Source organism: Onychostruthus taczanowskii, unplaced genomic scaffold, assembly GCF_017590055.1.
Source record: "Onychostruthus taczanowskii isolate IOZ18803 unplaced genomic scaffold, ASM1759005v1 scaffold32, whole genome shotgun sequence".
Lineage (NCBI taxonomy): Eukaryota > Metazoa > Chordata > Aves > Passeriformes > Passeridae > Onychostruthus > Onychostruthus taczanowskii.
Genome location: NW_024500572.1, coordinates 7,784,602 through 7,802,605, shown reverse-complemented (window position 1 = coordinate 7,802,605; position 18,004 = coordinate 7,784,602). Strand labels below are relative to the sequence as shown.

Sequence of the window (18,004 nt, the reverse complement as noted above, 5' to 3'; positions counted from 1 at the left end):
GTTTCCTGCCAGGTTCTTCAACCAAACGTGTGTAACATAAACTTTCCTTGTCCCTTGTCTCTCCTTTATTGTTTTTCTTTGTTGGTTGGTTGGTTTTGCTGGTTTTTAAGGTTCAGTTTTTCCCAAGATTTGCTAGAAGTGCCCAGAATGCTTTTGCAAATTTTAGAATTGGTCAGCTGTTGAACTGATTCCCAGGTCATCCAAATGTGGCTATAAATCAGTCAGAAGTGTGGAATGCTGTGTAAAAAGAAAGTTATTTAATCTACATGGACACCTGAAGAAGTCTCTGCCAATAGAGAAAAATGTTGCATGTCAGCATTTTACAATGTGGGCAATAGGATCCGAGGCTCCTTACTGTAATTTATTTTAGGCTACAGAATTTGTTGAATTAATGTGTTAATACTACCTGGAGAATAATTGTATGAGGAGATTGTGGAGTGTTTTCATTCAGCAGCAGTAACTTGGTTTGAGTGGCCCATTGAAATTTGTGTAGGTTGGGTAAAATGGTCAGTTGACATCTCTGCCTGAAGAGATAATTATGCTTTTGACTGATTATCCCTAACAGAAATTGTGGCTCTAATGGCTCATCTTAAAATAAATAGAGCACTGAGAAATCAACCTGGCCTCTGAAATATGCAGTCATATTCCACCTAGCCATGTCTGAATGCAAATAGAAACATTCCCTAAGGATTATATTGAAGCTGCAGTAACTCTTCCAGTGTTTGCTTGCTGTAATAGCAGCCTCCTAATCAGTTCTTTAAATATTTCTGCTGCTGCTAATCTGAGAACAATAGCAGTATGAAACAAATCCTTTAAAATGTTTTCATTTTTCTTTAACAAAATAAAATGTTGAAAATCCTTAAATCCAAAGTACTGAAGCAGCTGAACAAGCTGATTTATGCCATTCCTGCTCAGTGATTCATGGCTGGGTTTTTTTTGGGGTCATAAATTTGAACATAATTGAAATTGCACAGTAAGGACCTGATTTGATTGGAATTGAAGTGAATCAATGAAAGAATGATGAAAGAATTGTGGTGACTTAATAGACTTGTACTTACCAGTGTCAAGGTTGCATAGTGGGTAAGAATTAATTCTTTCCTCCTTTCCTATTTCTCTTTAGGGAAAAAAAATATAAAATTAAGGAATGTTACAGCTTCCTTGTATGAAAAACCTGCACAGTCTGTGCTGTTTGACTGTGGCAGTAACAGCCACAGGGGGAGGCCAGTGGGCTTTGGTCAGTTCTTGGCCCCTCTAATGTCAGAAGCAGGTGGGAAGGGTAGAGAAACAAAGCAGCTGCATTTGCTGTTTCCTTCCAGATACAAACAAGTGCTGTCCCAGTCCCTGTGCTCAAGGCCATCCTGAGCCAGGTGTGGTTTCTGTGTGTTTGGTCACTGTCAGTGGTTATCTGGGAGTCTGCATTCACTTCCTCCCAGATCCTTCCAAAATTCTAGCCTGTGCAGTATTTTGTGGTGAGTAGATCTGCAGCACAGCTAGATATTGTGTGAAAAACTACAACCCTATGGAACAGTGTAATAGTGCTGGTTGCTCTTATTAATAGAGGCTAAAATCCCTACAATGATTTCTAAGCAAATTATTTTGCAAATATTTATTGTTTTTACTTGCTCTTGTAAAACCTTTTGTAATAAAGAACAGAAAATATTCCTGGGTTGAATATTGGGAGATATTAGGAGGTTTTGCCTTGATCTACAGGAGTATGTATGTTTAGCATCAGACTTTTATGCTTTGGTACTGAGATGAAAATACAGTTGGTCCTACACCAACAGGAGCTCCAGTTCATGACCCTTATCAAATTTAGCTACAGTATCTGCTCTTCCTTCCCACTCTGCCCTGTGACTACTCTCTTAGAGCCTACTGCTCTTCTTCTATGGCAGAAGCAATAAATCAGAGGTATTTCAGACTGATGGTTTTAGCTGCTCTATCAGCAATTTGAGTTTATATTAGTGCATAGCCATCATCACTTGTAAACCTGGCAGGATCTGAGACAGCCATTGCAGTCTTAAAATGCTGAATAGTTTGCAGGAGAGCTGTTTGATTGTTTGGTTAAATCCCACGTACTCTAGAGAACTCAGGTAGGAAAAGTACCTTAGAATTGTCACATTTAACGGTCTTTAATGCTTTAGTTTCACTTTTTCCACTCCTGTTTTCAGGACAACATTTCCAGTGCTCACTTGTCCAGAAATAGAGGAGAAATAAAACTTTACATCACTCCAATCATTAGTCTGGAGTACCCCAGTTGTAAAGTCCAGAAGAGGAAGTTTTAAAATCAGTCTCTTTTGTACAGGAGCTCTTTGAAGATGGTTTTGTTGTGTTGAATTGGCCTCTCAGGGTGTGCTGACTTGTAAAGAGGGGAGCAGTACAGAGCAGTACTTATTAAAAGGGAAATGTAGTAATCACAAGTGAGGAGGAATCAAAACATAAAACACCAGGACTGTTCTCACAGCAATAAACAGCATCATTTGTTGATTTTATGTGTACGTCTGTCAATCAATGGTTTTGATTCCCTCATAGAAGGAATATTCTTGAAAACATTCCTCTGAAATTTCCTCTGTGAGTAAGTCTGGCTTGAGAGAAAGAAAGCAGTGAAATGTTTGTTTCTTTAAATGGAAAAATTGAAATCCCTCTTGGCACTCATGTACCATTGTTGGCTTCAAGGTGGTACTAAAAGTTCCCTTGGAGCAGATTCAAGAGCTGAAAAATATGCTGCCCAGGGTGGAGCTCAAAAATGCCACCTTTATGTACAAGCATTTGGGTTATAAACACACACTTAGCAGGAAATATTGCAGAACATTCACTAGGGAAAGAAAATCGTGGGAGCTTTTTCTTTCAGGCTGGATGCCATTCTTTTAAAGCATTTGAGTTTTGATTTTTGTCATTCAGAAGGTGGCAGAATTAGAGAAGAAACACAAAGGTCAAACATGTTGAAAATAGGCAAGAGATCCCTAACTTCATGGTACCTGAGCTCATGCCATCCCTGGCTCTGACAGAGCAGGGGATGTGGGTTTCCCAGTCACTGCTGCTGTGTGATAGAATAATTTTGGCTCCCTCTGCCCCCTCAAGGCAGTTGTGGCTGCTGGGTTTTTATCCTGGCATGTGTTACCTTGACTTGCTGTCTGCTCCCGTGGTGTGCATCTGGGCAAGACACTGAGATCTCAACAACCAGAGATAAAGACTTGTCTGGCAATTTGATATCACAGCAAGCATTCAGCAGAGTTGCTGATGCATGCTACTCTCAATGAGCTGAAGGCTCACAAGTCATTCTTAAATCAGAATTAGAACAAATCCCATAAGAATTTATGGGCAAGCCTAATCTTATCTCATGAACTAAACTGAGGTAAAATGTATCCACAAGCTGTATCACAACATAGTTCCTTCCAGTGCTGGATCTGGGTTTATTTTAGTAAGAGAATGGGTGAGTTTTTTTAACCTTGGTTCAACAATATCCTTCTCTGAAGTCTTTGCCACTTGCTTAAGAGCTGTAGATGACTTCTGTGGGTATTCCTTCATGTTTATGACTAGGTTGCCTGTGTTAGGCAAGTACCATGACAGTCTTTTCAAAACCAGTTTTAATTTAGATGATTCCTATCTGGCCCTTACAAAAGAGATGATACTCCCTTACAACAAAAGGGTGCTGTCTTTTATAGCACTTAGAGTCACCTCTTAATGCTGCAGCTTGTCTGTTTCCAGTCCCTTTGGTGTTGGTGTCTCTTTCCACTGTTTAGCTCAGTGGAATTTACTTTCATTTAATCATTCATTTGCAGCATGTCAGTGGAAAATCGGAGGTACCTGCCATTGGATTGGAAAGAATTCACAGGGACAGTCAGCTCTTAGTATGTTTTTATTTGCTGAAAGGAGTCACCAATGGGCTCTCAGAATAAATATGCCATTAATAATGATCTACTGTCTGATCTGAAAGGCTATCTGGATCAGTAGCCTAGAAAGAAGGGGCATGTAAAATGGTGTTTTCTTTAAAAACTGCTGTGGTCAGTGAAGTAATTCAGGAATCAAATAGCAAGAATACAGCATGCCCTGGATCAAGCATGTCTGAGATTACCTTCTTGGGCCCTGGCTAAGTTCCTCACCTGAGACCATGCACTGACCAAAATGTCCCCATCCCTAGGTACAGGATGACATTCATCTTTTAAAAAATTAGCATTATAATTTTTTTTCCCTGAGGCAGCTGTTCTTCCTTCAGGGAAGTCTCTTTTGACTGGAAAGGGCTTTGCTACATCATATGGAAGCTGTTAAAATTAATAAATAAAATTTAAAAAAAAAAGGGTCCTCTCCAAACTGTTCTGGACTTTTCCAGTGGTAACTGTTAAGTTCAAAGAAGCTCAAAAGTCTTTGGCTACATCACTTGTGAGGGGGCAGACTGTCTTGGGAGCTTTTTTTCACAGGATCTCAAATTTGAAAAGCTGTTGCCCTACAATGGAAACAAGATCTCAACAGCTGCAGAACTAGTGCTGTAATATAATTCTGCAACCTGATCCTTTAGCTGAGAACTCTGGTGTTTCATGGTACCATTTGGTATGTGTCACACTGCTCAAATAATTGCTTTCTAAACAGAGCCAGGGCTTGTTTAGTGTTTAATTTTCACTGTCCATGCTTGCCTCAATTACACAGCCACTGCTTACTAACTTAAATCAATATCCAGTTTTCAGTTATATCCAGATTTCTAGAAATCCTATTTTGTCTATAAGTGAGAGTTCAGGTCTATCTAGTATCAGACCAGATTACCACCCAACACTGTTTGTGGTATTTTCCTTGGGAAGTTTAAGATGTTGTCTGTCATCTCAAGCTTTACTTTCTCACTGGCCAAAATCTTCATGGCTGAAAACATTTTCTACTTTAAAAATATAAAAGCTGGTGTGCTCTTCATTATTTATAGCTCTTGTCAGTAACATGCATTACCCTCCAGGGTTAATGGCTCTGCAAGTGTGTGCTATCAGAACAGCACCATTTCTGGACTGTGTAAAAGTTACATTTTGAAGAATTAAGTACAACCCTTTAAAGACCTGTATGCACTCGTGGAATTTCCCAGACACGTCTGTTCTAGGGAGGGAAATACTGTTCCCCTAAAACATTCTAAGGAAAAGCCAAACCACCCTGCAGTTTTTCCTCTCTGTCTGCCTGCTTTCTCCCCTTGTGAGATTTTTCTGCTTCTGTGTAATCTGCCTCTAACGTTAAGCAAAACTGCCTCCCATTCTTCCTACCAAAGGACTGAATCTCCCTCCAGTGTTTAGGTTTCTTTATCCTGTTATTGGGCTGCAGTTTGTTCACACCCACAAAAACAGCATACATGGGTGGTGGATTTGGTTACCTGCTTTGCAAATCCACTGTGTGCTGTTTCATGAACATGAAGAAGGGGAAGAGTATTGTTGTTTCAGCTGGTTCCACTTGCTGTGCAGCCATGTGAGTAGATTAGCTGATATCAGTGTTAAGGACAGAGCAGTTAAAACAATAACTTAATGAACATATCCTTTTTATGAGACTTTTTCCTTGGAAAAGCTACTGAATTCTGACTCATTTTTCTGACTCATACTGAATTGCTGGCTCCTGTTGTAGAATATCCTCTTAGAAAAGTGCCTGAGCAAAGCATGCTGTGTCAAAGGGACAGAGCTTTCCAACTGCTGCATACAAAACTGAGAAGGGGACCTGAAAAGGACTGAAAATGACAGGGTGAAGTACAAAAATAGAAAATAAAGAACTAAGAGGAAAAGAGAGGCTGAGTAACAATAGAGGGTAAGCAGTAAATCCGGTTTGCCTTTCTAGCTCAGGAAGGTGTCTTGGAATCTGTGTTTCAGGGCACCCACTGGGTGGTCACCAGAGCTCTTTGAGTGTGTGAAATGAAATGGAAAACAATAGCTCAGCAGCAATTGCTTTTTTCCCTCTGATGAGGTGTTCCTTGAATTGCCAGCACGACTCCTGCTTGATTTAGCAGTGAATACAGCCAGGCATTTCCTGAAACGACAGCACTACATGGCACTATTAGCAATGCTAAGTGAAAGGTTCTGCTGGGAATAGCAGGGAAAGGGAATAGGATACAGGAGTGTGTCCCACTAAACTGTCTGTGCAACAAAAGGGAGGATGAAATGTAGCACAGCTGCACAGGGGTCATCTAGCCAGTCTGAAAGCCCTCATTTCATTCTACAAATAGGTGATAGGAGCCAACAAGATCTGTTTGAAAGAGATATACCTTTTTGGAATGGTTAGTAGTTAAAGCCAGCTTTGTTGTCTTACTAAGCTGTCTTTATTTAAACTAATATTATCTAATAAACTCTCAACTATCTCAATTCTCATGGGGAATTTTTGCCAAATGTAGATATTGTTTGTGTTCTGGGCCCATATCCCATTCTGACAAGTCTCTGTGTATGTACATATCTGCTTACTCATCTGTTCCATTATCTCCAAATAACCAATAAATTATTCCTTTCAGAAAGGGTATCTTCTCTGAGCCTTTCAAAGATACAAATACAGTGTATGGCTCCAAGAGTACTGCACTGACTTGGCAGAAACTATTCAAGAATCACTGCTGCCCCTCCTCCTCCCTGATTACAGCCCTTAGGAAAGAAATGTGATGACTCCTCATTTTTTTGTTATTCGCCACATATTTGTGATCTTTTCTTTCATTACACTTTGTATTTCCTCTTTGCCTCAGCTTCTTCCTTCATTAGGATGGATGTTAGAGAGCACCTCATGCAAATGGACAGGGAGACCCAAAAAGACATTACTGTGACAGATTAATTAGTTATTAGCTAAGCAGTATTTAGTCTCATCTCATCTCATGCCTTTACATTTAGTCACTTGTGCTGGTTTTTATCCAGTGTCCAATCACTCATTAGTTCTCTCATTTGTTTTTAGAACAAAAAAATCTTGTACATTGCTGAGATCAGTTTCAAACCCTCACACTGTCCAGGACATTCACCTCCTTACCTACACATATGTTCTGTGCATTATTTTCCAGTCTGTTAATAAATCCTTTCTTATTGTAGTTTCAACTTGGGTACAATCTGAAACTAAGTTAATTATAGTTCTACATTTACATTTTAAGTTAACTGAACTCTTTAGTTTTTGCTTCTGCCCTGGATCTGTTCATTTCCAGGCTCTCATTCCTGTTAACTGTTTATCAGTGTGCAGTGTCTGTGCTCTCACTGTCACCTCAGACACCCAGTTTGGTGCCTACAGCAGTGAGGTCTTACCCCACTTTGCTCATCATAAAGCACTAACATTATGTCTTTCCTTTTTCTTCCTCTGAGCTAAGACCCTTGTGTTTGATTCAGACTTCCTTGCAAGGTCACAAAGTGAAGTTTCACAGCAGTTTAAGAGCTCCTGCATCCTGCCTGCCCATGTTACTAGGCCAGGACAAACCTAAGACCTTTTGGTTCAGGAAAATAATTGCAGTTTGCCCTTTCCTTCACAATCTGAATTCCTGTGTAGCAACAGGTGTTAAAACTGAAATTCTCAATTTCTTATTGTGACATGAGTCAGATTTCAGTAACTCTATTAAGGGGAAAAAATTTGGTCTTAAATTTATCTCCCCTTCCCAGCCTGTCTTTGAAGTGGGCTTGTTTTCAACACACCAGCGGAGTTCAGTACTTGCACTGCAGTCTGCCAGAGGCCATTTCTGCAAGTCTGTGAATATATTTTGCAGACAGAAAGAATAAAAAAATCTCCAACCTTGTGAGAGAGGCAGGAGAAAAAGAGATTGCTCTTCCCACCACCCATGATCAGCCTTTAGGACAGATGTCAGTAATGGCTTCAGTGTGAAATGAGCCCATACAGCATCCAGGTATGAAGTCAGGATTGCTGTAATGAACTCAAAGTGCAGGTTCTAAAGAATGTAATCAGCTCTGCAGGAATCTGGGCAGGATGCCATGGATAATAGCTTTTCTTTTAGGAGGGACTCTATAATGATGATATGGATGTCTTAAATAGTTGTGGTCATTAATAACCCCAGGTAGACAAGAAGTCTCTTTTAATATTATCCAAACAACAGCATTTTACCCCTAGAGTCTCAGTCTGATATTGGCTTCAGGAATATCCACTATCTATAGTTGCAGAATAACTGCTTTAATGATGTCTTTGTTTAGTTTCTTCCTAATGGAATTCCCACCCAATGGAACTCTCTCTTTCTCCAAACTGCTGCCCAATCCACATTGTTACAGTAGACAGAGATTATATTTATGAGGAAACTAGTTCCATATGTCTGAAGAGGGACATAATCATGTAATACCTTTCTGAAAAACTGAAACTCTTCTTCCATGACACAAGCTGTAGGAGTAAAATTTTATAAAATTGACAAGTATTTGGGTGCATAGATATTCTCAGCTGTTCAGACAAGAAAATAAGGGGAAAACGGGACAGCCTAAAAATAATTTAAGGGTTCAAGAGCATAATGGAATTCAAGTAGATGTTAAATTTTTAAAACTTGCCTTGCATGTCAACATTTTGAAATGTCAACAGTATAACAAAAATAAAGTAGATGTAAACAGTGAAATGTATTATGTTGCTTAGATCTTGGCAGTCACTTCCAATGAAATAATAGCAGGAAATTATAGAGGAAAAAAATGGTGAAATCATTCTGTAGTCATTGGGTATTCATGTGAGTCTTCTGTGTCGAGATAACACTTGGGTTTATTTGTATTATAGAATGAAAGATTGCTGTTATAATTGGAAACTGTTAAAGGTTTTGTAGCTCAGGCTAAAGGTTATCCAGGCTGCTGCAGCAGATATCCTAATTCTAACAAAAGATATACAATAAGGACAGAACATTATAACTGAAAGAGTAATCTAAAAATACACATAGTGCAAGAATTCTGCCGTGCTAGGCACTTGTTAGAGCTGATAAGAATTGGTGATTGTTGGTTTTTGTCCCAATTCTTCAAATATGTGAAGGTATATTGAAACTGAATCCTACCATTTTGAGATTTCACATATGTTCTTGTCAAGCAGTGCCTGTTTTTCTTTCCTGAGTGATCTTTTGTGCCTGAGTGTAAATTCTCTTAAGGTTTAACCTTCTGTGGAAGTGTTCTGATAACAAACACAGTTAATGCTAATGAGCTATGTATGAGTGTAATAGAGGGGAATCGATTCAGCTCAGGATGTGTTTGAGAGTGGGAACAGAGCCCAGAGGTACCCACATTTGGTTAGATTAATTGTCAGAGTACCTGGCATGGGATCAGGAGGAATGCCACTCAGAGCTCTGTCAGCCAACCTGCTTCACTGAATCTTTAGGAACATACACAGCTGAAATCCAGCATGCATTTAACATTGCAAACTGGTTTTGCTACCAGATTGAAATTGTTGTTGTGGGATCTGGTTTCATGCATCTCCTAGCTTTTAGTGCATTTGTTCAACCCATAAAAATCTTCTGCTTATCTTAAAAAACCCCAAAATGTTCCACAGCTGGCACAACTGGTGCTAAAGACCTAAAATGTGCACATGTGTAACTTACCTCCTGCAGGACATAGCCAGCAATGAGAGATGCAGAGGATGATACAACTGGCACAGAGTTCACAGCTTGCTTACTGGATCAGAGTCATTTTGAGAGGGTTATCTGTTGTTTGCCTGGAAAAATCAGCTATTTTAAACATTTACTTTTGTTCTCTACTGTAAATAAACATGAGCAGGCTTAATCTCATCTGTTTTGTTTGTGTACACCAGAGCACCTCCCTGGGCCATGCAAACTCTTTGCCTGGCTGGTGCAGCCTGCAGGATCCACCAGATCCTCCAGGAACATCCCTGGATTTGAAGCTGAGGTGTAGTAAGGAATGGATCCACTGCTATTGCTGTACATAATAGCACTGAGGCACTTCATCATGCCTGAACTAAAGCTATTTTTTCCAAAAGAAAAGGAGTAATTTGTGTGGATGTGATATCAGCTGGGCTTCAGGAACACCTTGTACCTGCTATGAATACCCTGCCAGCTGTTGCCAGGGCTTTAGTCAATGTGAGTAGCTTTTGCCATTCAAGATGCTCTAAGGATCAGAGTAAAAGATGCAGCTTATTTTATTTTCTGCCTGATTTTCTAGATGGTCAAACTCCTTCTGTACTGGGTATTGGAGGTGGTCTTGTTGTTTACTCTCCATTATTAATGTAATGAGATTTGTGTGTCTTGTTGAAAATGCTGTGGCTTGTGGAGTGAGGTGTTTCCCTTTTTATTTTCCTTTTGTAGCCTGAGTCCAAAACAGCTGGATAGTAGTCTCAAGGCTCATTCTTCTTTTGCCTTAATCAGTGCTGGATGTAGAGTACCCCATGCTGTATGATTCTATTGTTCTCAAGTCAAAAAGCTAAGGCCAGTAGTTCAGTTAATGCACCAGTTAATTCTTGTCAGGATGGCTGACATCCAGACTCATTCATATATTCATTTCCTGTATCACTTTTAAAGCAAACTCTAATGCTGATGAGTATTTTCACATTTTAAGTGGTAAAGTTTATGTGATTTGATCCCCCATTATCCTGAGCTTGATTTGGATACGGTGACCAGCAACCCAAACCACAGGTGGAGTTTCAGAGAGGCAAAGCTCTCCCTCAGGGCAGTAGATGAGTGGCCAGGGTGCAGCTGGGCTCACGCATGAGGAGAAGGCTGGCAGGAGCCTGGGAGATGCCTTCAGCACAACACTTGTATTTCCATGCTGAGTCCTGCTACTCCTTACCTTTCTCTGTCCAGTTTTGGGTTGGATCCACACAGTGAGCTTTGGAAAGAGGGGAAAGCTCAGTGTTGCAAACAAAATCCCAAAATGGCACAGACAAAGCACACTGCTGAATTGATTCATGATGTCTCAATCTGCTTAAGAAGAAGGTGAAGCAAGTCTTGTGTATCCAAGCAACTGTAAAGCCTTCAGTGTTGCCATGGGAGGTTTTATCAGTGATGCAGTGGTTGAAGTTCTCCTTTTCTTCTAATTGAGGGTAGTAGTAGGTAGAAGAAGGAGATTTCTAGACAGAGCCTATTGCTGCAGAGAGTCAGCAAGGAACAGTCTGGAGCAGTGGCACACACACACACAAACAAAGGTCTAATCAAAATAAAAATGGTAGAAGTCAGTCATGTCCAAAATACAAATATAAGAAACTCCTGAGGCTTTGCTTGTGGAATGATTTGTTTTATCACAATCAGGCTACAGGTAAAACAAACGCAGTATTTGACGTGAAAAGAGAATTCACCTGCTCTCACCCAATTAATCTAATACAGCAGGAATATTTGTTATGTCTTACCAAGCAGACTTACAAAAGAAAATCCTCAAACATGTGTGCTTAATTAATGATTTTCTTCTTCAGTGCACACACAAAAAAGGGATGCATTGTGGGTACCATCTGACGCTGAATACTGCCTTAATATATTGTTCAATATATGTATGAATATGGCACTTACATGTGGCATATGGCCCCTGACAGGCAGGACTATTTAACATTACAGATATATAGATGAGTTGGAGGAGAACTGCTTTTGGGGTTTGAAAGATGGCCAAGGAAAAAGAACAAATTCCTTGCATAATATTTGATCAGAGAATAGATTTTAAATAAAAATCTGAAGTTACACTGCTTTCTCACTTCAAGGGTAAACTGTTTTGTATGTTTCAAAGAGCAGATGCCCAACAAACATCTTTGTACAGGAAAAGGAAATATTTCCTTAAACATCCTGCAGCAAACGTGACTGATTGAGCTTCCTTTTCCCTCTGCCTGGTGCATTTCCCTTCTTTGCACAGACAGGATCTAACCAGATTTGCAGGGTATGAACTGCAGGTTACTTTCAAATTCATAACTATGAAATGGTTCGTTTAGCAGGACAAAGGCCAAGCCCAGACACCCTCTTTCCAGCTCAGCATGTGCATAGCAATGGGAGGGTGGCAAGGAGCTTTTGTTAATCTCAACCGAGCTGGCAAGCATGCTGCAAAATGAAGGCTTTGAAGATGTTTTTTCTTCATTTTTAAAGCAACAGTTTGTTAGAACAAAGCTTAAAAATCTTGAAAAAAAATCTACAAAATATTGAATGTCCTCCCTGGCAGTAATATAACTTAAGCAAATTTCTCCACTAGCAATTAGTCTGTGTAGTTTAATTTGCCAGTCTTTGTTGGGCTTGGGTTTTTAGGGGTTTTTTTAGGTTCTGTTCTGCTGCATCTGTGAAAATGTTTTTCCCTAGATTGAATGCACTTTTGAAAAAAAAAGAAATGGTTGGCAGAAACAATTAGGGTATCAGGTCAGGCTGGGGCTGATCCAAGCAGCAGGATTTTTTTTCCTTTTAGTTTAAACGTGTAGAAATTGAAAGCTTTAAAAGCTTCATGCTCAGAGCTGTTCCCAAAATAGCTGGGACTCACACTCCACTTCCTAATGTGCTCACATCACAAGACCAGCTGCTGCTGCTTGCTCTCTTTTGTCTGAGACTTCAGTGGAGAGCTGAGATGCTGCTTGCTCTGCTCTGCAAGGGAGCAGCCCTTCCTTCTTCCACAGAGGTGACCCAGCTCTCCTACCCAAAGGTAGCCCAGGTAATTTCCCTCAGGGCACCAATATCACACCCCACCTTCCTGAGCCCAAAAAATCCAGTGGCTTTCACAAAACACAGTGACCCTGTTCAGGGATTGGTTTACATGTTTTTATTTTTATGCGAAATCATAAATACAAAATAAAAATAGTAAACAAGTGCTATAGATTTATCTCTTCATTGGGATGAGGTTCAGGCCTGATCCTGAGCACTTCCAAGGTTTTAATTTCAGGACTAGGTCTTTGTTCTTAGAAAACAAATCATGGAAGAAACCAACTTAGACTTTTACCCCGAAGCCAGTGACATCAGTAACAGCATTCTCTCAGGTTATCTTTCAAAGCACAGCAACAACTAAGGGTACTGAAGGATGAGAATAAATATATTTTTTAAAATGGGCTCCACTTTCTGCAAGTATTGTTGGGTGCTGCCCCTCTGATCTCAGCCACGAGTTACAGTTTTGGTAGGATGATGCTGTGTTTAGTAGCACATGCACAGTTAGCACTGGCTTCTTCCAAGAGACATTTCTGTGTAATTTTTTCTGATTTTGGTTATAAGAGGATCCAGCCCTGCCTCGATACAAGAAATTTGGCTTGTTGAAATTCCCTTTTAAGGCATGGGTTTCCCCTCCCTCTCCCAAAGACACCAGTTTTGATTTGAAATGCTAGTAATGCATTGTCCAGAAATATTTCATCTTTTGGTCAGACCCCAAATTCTGCAGCACTCTGAAGGCTCTACTTTTCAGAGATGTGCAGACATTTTTGTCAGTGGAGTTTAGTTCTTTAACTTGAGACAAAAGAGAGTGAGGTCCAGGATTTGGGCTAATATCTGTGCACTCGTTTGCTAGACTCCAGAGTGCTGAGTGAGGGTGAGTGACAAATACAGTTAGATGTTACAATTTAAAATAAAGTAGTCATGAAATAAAGTCACCAAACCATATAACAAACCAACTTTGGTAGGTTTCTTGCAAAATATATGCATTTAAATACATTTACAGTTATACAAGGTTACATTGTTTTCAAAAAGTTGCAATAATGAAATACAGAATATTTCACTCTTGTACCAAAACTACATATCACATCATAAAAACAATATTACAGATTTTGTTTAAATGGAGACAGTATTAGAACTGCACCTCTTTATAGAGCACAAGTAGCTGTAGACATATTGCTCTGCTTTTGTATTCTCTGATGAGCTCAGACCCTGCTATTTATGTGTTTAAAAAACAAAAGCTGTTATCTTCAAAAGGTGCTCAATATTCAACATCAAAATTTGTGGGGCTTTAGTCTCTCATTCTAGTTTATGCATTGCTGATACCTCCAGGGTTTTAAGTTTGCTAAGGCAAGAACAGAGTCAATGTAAATCTGTCAGACCCACAGTTATGGTTTGTCAATAAGTTTGGTGTTACCAGAAAGCTGTAAGAGTTAATGCTCAGGTCAGGTGTGCACTGTATTGCTACATGATTGTAAGGACCTATGAGGTTGTAGGGTTGATCTCTGAGGAATATAAACAGCACATTTCCTCCCTAACTCTTGGCAGAAATCTCCTTATGGCAGTGCAGATGCTGCCACAGTCAGTAGCATAATCCTGTGTGGATTTACAAGTAATTAGATTGGAGGAGTATCGCACCATCCCCTTAAGCCCATTCCTTAACAAAGTTTGTCTCTGCAGTGTAAAATGAAAAAGTGTAAGCTAATATTTCAGGCTGTGGTGAAGTTCAGGAGGTGTTGACCTCAGGAAAATTAGTTCTGTTGCCCAAACCATCTTCCTTCCAGTCTGCAGAGTGTTACTAGGGCATTGCAGAGGAGCTGAGAGCTGTGACACTCATGACTTCACAACTTATCGTCTGGCGTAAAGTCTCAGTCAAGATATTTTTGGTAAAATTCTTCTAGCAATTTTTTGCTTGATTTGGTAAATGAAGGAAAGCACATGTTAACAAAACCATGGTGGGGAGCCAACCAAGCTCACGTCCAACTGAGCACACATTTCAAAACTGGCAGCAAGCAGAGCTTGGCAAGAAGGTCACAAAGACATCATTCCCCCCAGCCATCAGTATCTGGGCTGATTTTTATGTTTCCAATCTCCTGTAGTGCAGATGAGAGGCCCTGCTGGAGCCAGGACATACAGTGATCTCCTAGATTTCTTAACCTAGACCTTGAATAATTCTGGCAATGAGTTCATATTCAAGTAAAAACAGAGCATAAGCTGAAGAAGAGATGAAGAACCTCAAGAGACAACCTAGCGTTATCTGATTTGTACTCCACTAAAGGACAGCAACTACCTGCAATCTCTTTCGAGGTTTCAAATACACACAGACCAATACTCTTCACTGAGGGACTGAAACAACTGAAGAAAGTCAAAGAACTTTCTCCAAAGAGTTACTGCTTGTGGGATTAAGGACCAAGGTTAGTGTCACGCTTTGGACAGGATCCCTATTTTAATTGCCCAAATAGATCAAACCCCCCTTGTCAGTCCGAGCGGGAACTGCCCGATGCAGCCTTTCGGGAGAGATGACGAAGACGGGAAGCTGCTCCTCGGCTCTGGTACGCACCTGACGGCCGGTCCCAGCAGCCAGGCGGTGCCCCGAGGCACCGGCAGCGACAGCGGGCGGCAAAGTACTCACAAGTGTCACGGTAACGCCGGGGCACGGACGGGGCCTGCGGCGAGAGCCAGGCGGGCTGGCGGCGGCGCCGAAGCCCGGACGGGGCGAACCCGTAAGGGCCGCCGTGACTCGCCGGAGCTCCTCGGTTCTCCCGGCCGCCCTGGGCCGCGGAGACGCTGGTTCGCCTGCTCGGGGCGGCCGCGGAGGGCTTTGCTCGGCCGGCAGCGCCGTCGGTCAGTACCGGGAGCCGGCGGCGGCGAGCGCGGCGCTGCCCGCAGCGGAGCGGCAGGACCCGCCGGGGAGCCGGGCTGGAGGGCAGCGGGGCGCTGCCCTGCCTAGGGCCGCCGCTTCACGGGGGTCCCCGTTAAGAAAAGCCTCCAGGCAGGGGAGCGCTGGAGCTCCCCGCAGACGCTCCCGGCCCGCAGCCGTCTGTCCGTGCCCCGCGGGGCCGCGGAGCGGGCCAGCCCCGCTCAGACGTAATTCTTCTTGTCGTACTCGCCGTTGGACGTGGGCCGCCGCGGCGCCGAGTACTTGACGGGGAAGGAGGTCTCGTCGCGCTGGGAGCAGGAGCAGCAGCAGATGAGGCAGCCCCCGAAGAGCAGCAGGGCCGTGGCAGCCCAGCCGATGTAGAGCGCGGCCCCCATCTCCCGCTTCTGGGACGACGGCACGGTGGGGTCGTAGAAATCGCTGATGACGATGTTGGCGAACCAGCAGAGCGGGATGAGGACCAGGACCCCACAGAGGATGTAGATGGCCCCGCCGGCGATTACGATGCGAGATTTCATCTTGCCGGGCCGGATGCAGTTGGTGCACTGCGCGCCCACCACGGTCACCATCAGCGCCACCAGCCCCAGCAGTGCCACGATGACGGTGAGCGCCCGGCCCGCCTGCACCTCGGGCGGCAGCGCCAGGATGGAGTCGTACACCTTGCACTGCATCTGCCCCGTGCTCTGCACCACGCAGTTCATCCACAGCCCTTCCCAGATGGTCTGCGCCACCACGATGTTCACGTCGATGAAGGCCGACACCTGCCACATGGGCAACCCGCAGGCCAGGATCACCCCCACCCAGCCCAGGATGCCCAGTCCCAGCCCCAAGATTTCCACCGCCGCCGAAGTCATGCTGCTGCCACCGCTGTCCCACGGGCTCCGCAGGAAGGAAGGCGCGACGGGTCTGCTCCGCTGCCCCGGGCGGCTGCCGAGCCGGCTCTGCGCGCCGCGGCCGCGGGCAGTGCTATATGAGGAGCCGCGGGGCGCCCGCCCTCCGCCCCCGTCCCGCCTGGCCCGGCCCTGCCCTGCCGGGCAGCAGCACCGCCCGCCGCGGGCCGGGGCCGGGGGGGTGTCCGGCCCTCCCTCCTGCTCGGGGGTCCCCACCGGAGCCGGGAAATTTGGCTCTGCTCTCCCCGGCACCCTGCTCCGGGAGGAGCTCGCAGGGACGTTGCCCGTTCCCAGTTAAGCGTGGGGCGGGAGGCATCTCGTCTCGGATTTCGGCTGCTCAAATTCCTTTTAGTGCCGTTATCTGTGAATTTCCTATTTACTGATAAAGTCCGCAGCCAGACCTTCGGAGTGGTCTCGCCAATACAGGCACCCAGCAGTGTGAAAGTCCTGGGTATCGGAGCCTGATTGATAATTTTTCGCAAGACTAAGCACTGATGGACAGGCACAGCTCTCCCCTGCACACTGTGTCAGTCAAATGTTAAAAAAACGGCGTCAAACGTTTAGGAGCCACCCAGAAAATAGAAGAGCCTTGGATATGAGATCTGCATGTCACCTGTCAGTACCAGTAGACAGATTCTTAGATAGGTCCAGGAAAAATAACTGCTCTTAGCTTACAGCAGGCATGAGACTGTTTGCTCTGATTCTAGAGCCAAGAGCAAGGTATACAATTTAAACATGTTTTCACAAAGTTTCCAAACTTGACTTTATTGTTTTAATTGTTCCAGTACTGTTGAATCTTTATGATAGGTTAAGGAGTTAAATGCCCATCAAAATCAAATGTCCATCAAAAGTCAAAATCGCTGCATTTGCAAGGGGTTTTATCATCAGGCTGGGCAAATGTAATTGCTACAGTGTCTTCATGGACCACTGGTGTCCTGGTTTGTTCTTGCAAAGTAGTCTCGGTGCAGCCCCTGCAGCCAGCAGCAGGTCTCAGCCCCCCAAGGCTGGCAGGTACAGGGAATGTTTGTGGTGTGAATGCCGCAGTTACAGCAGCTGGAGAAAGAGGACAGACCTCATCAGCTGCCTCACAGAACTCACAAGGGGCTGTGCCCCAGTGGCTTTGCACTGGATGTCTTGAGAAAGGCTTTTTGATTGCAGTAGGTTTAAATGTTTTAGACAAAATTGAAAGTCATATTCACTGTGACTTTTGAATTGGTCTGACTAGATTTAGTTTCAGTTAGCCCAAAGTGTCCTTCCAGTGTAGAGGAGATTGCAGAGTTGAAAAGAACACATTTCCTGCCCCTGGATAAACGGTTTTCTCTGTTGTACAAAAATGCACAGCACATCTTGTGGCATGCAGATGTTTGTGATCCAAATCTTAAGACTGATATGAATGCAGCATGAATGGAAAAGTGCACATGTGAGGAAAAAGCAGCAGAAGAAAGAATAAGGAAAGGTTAAAGGAATCACATGGATTGACAGCTGAGGATGTGACGGCTGAAGTAACAAGGAGCAATGCCCTGCGCACATCCTGACAGGTGACTTCAGCAGAGGACCCCAGTGTAGTAATAGGAGGATGACAACAAGGTCACAGCACACTGAATAAGGCCTTTCACTTCCTTTTTTTAATAACCAGAAGATGAACTTTAGCCACAAAATACCCAAACAGCCACAAGACACCAAAAAAAAAGAAATACAAGAATATCAGGAGCGTGTGGACCATCATGGAGTTGGACATGTGGACACATGATGACT

At 43.1% G+C, this 18,004-nt stretch overlaps 1 protein-coding gene across 1 annotated transcript; it reads right to left on the bottom strand.

Annotated features, from left to right (window-relative positions):
- Positions 1–12,590: 12,590 nt before the first annotated feature.
- CLDN5 (claudin 5) lies at positions 12,591–16,296 on the bottom strand. The gene has a single exon (XM_041410248.1). The coding sequence runs from the start codon at positions 16,211–16,213 to the stop codon at positions 15,563–15,565; it is 651 nt and encodes a 216-aa protein (XP_041266182.1). The 5' UTR covers positions 16,214–16,296; the 3' UTR covers positions 12,591–15,562.
- Positions 16,297–18,004: the final 1,708 nt, after the last annotated feature.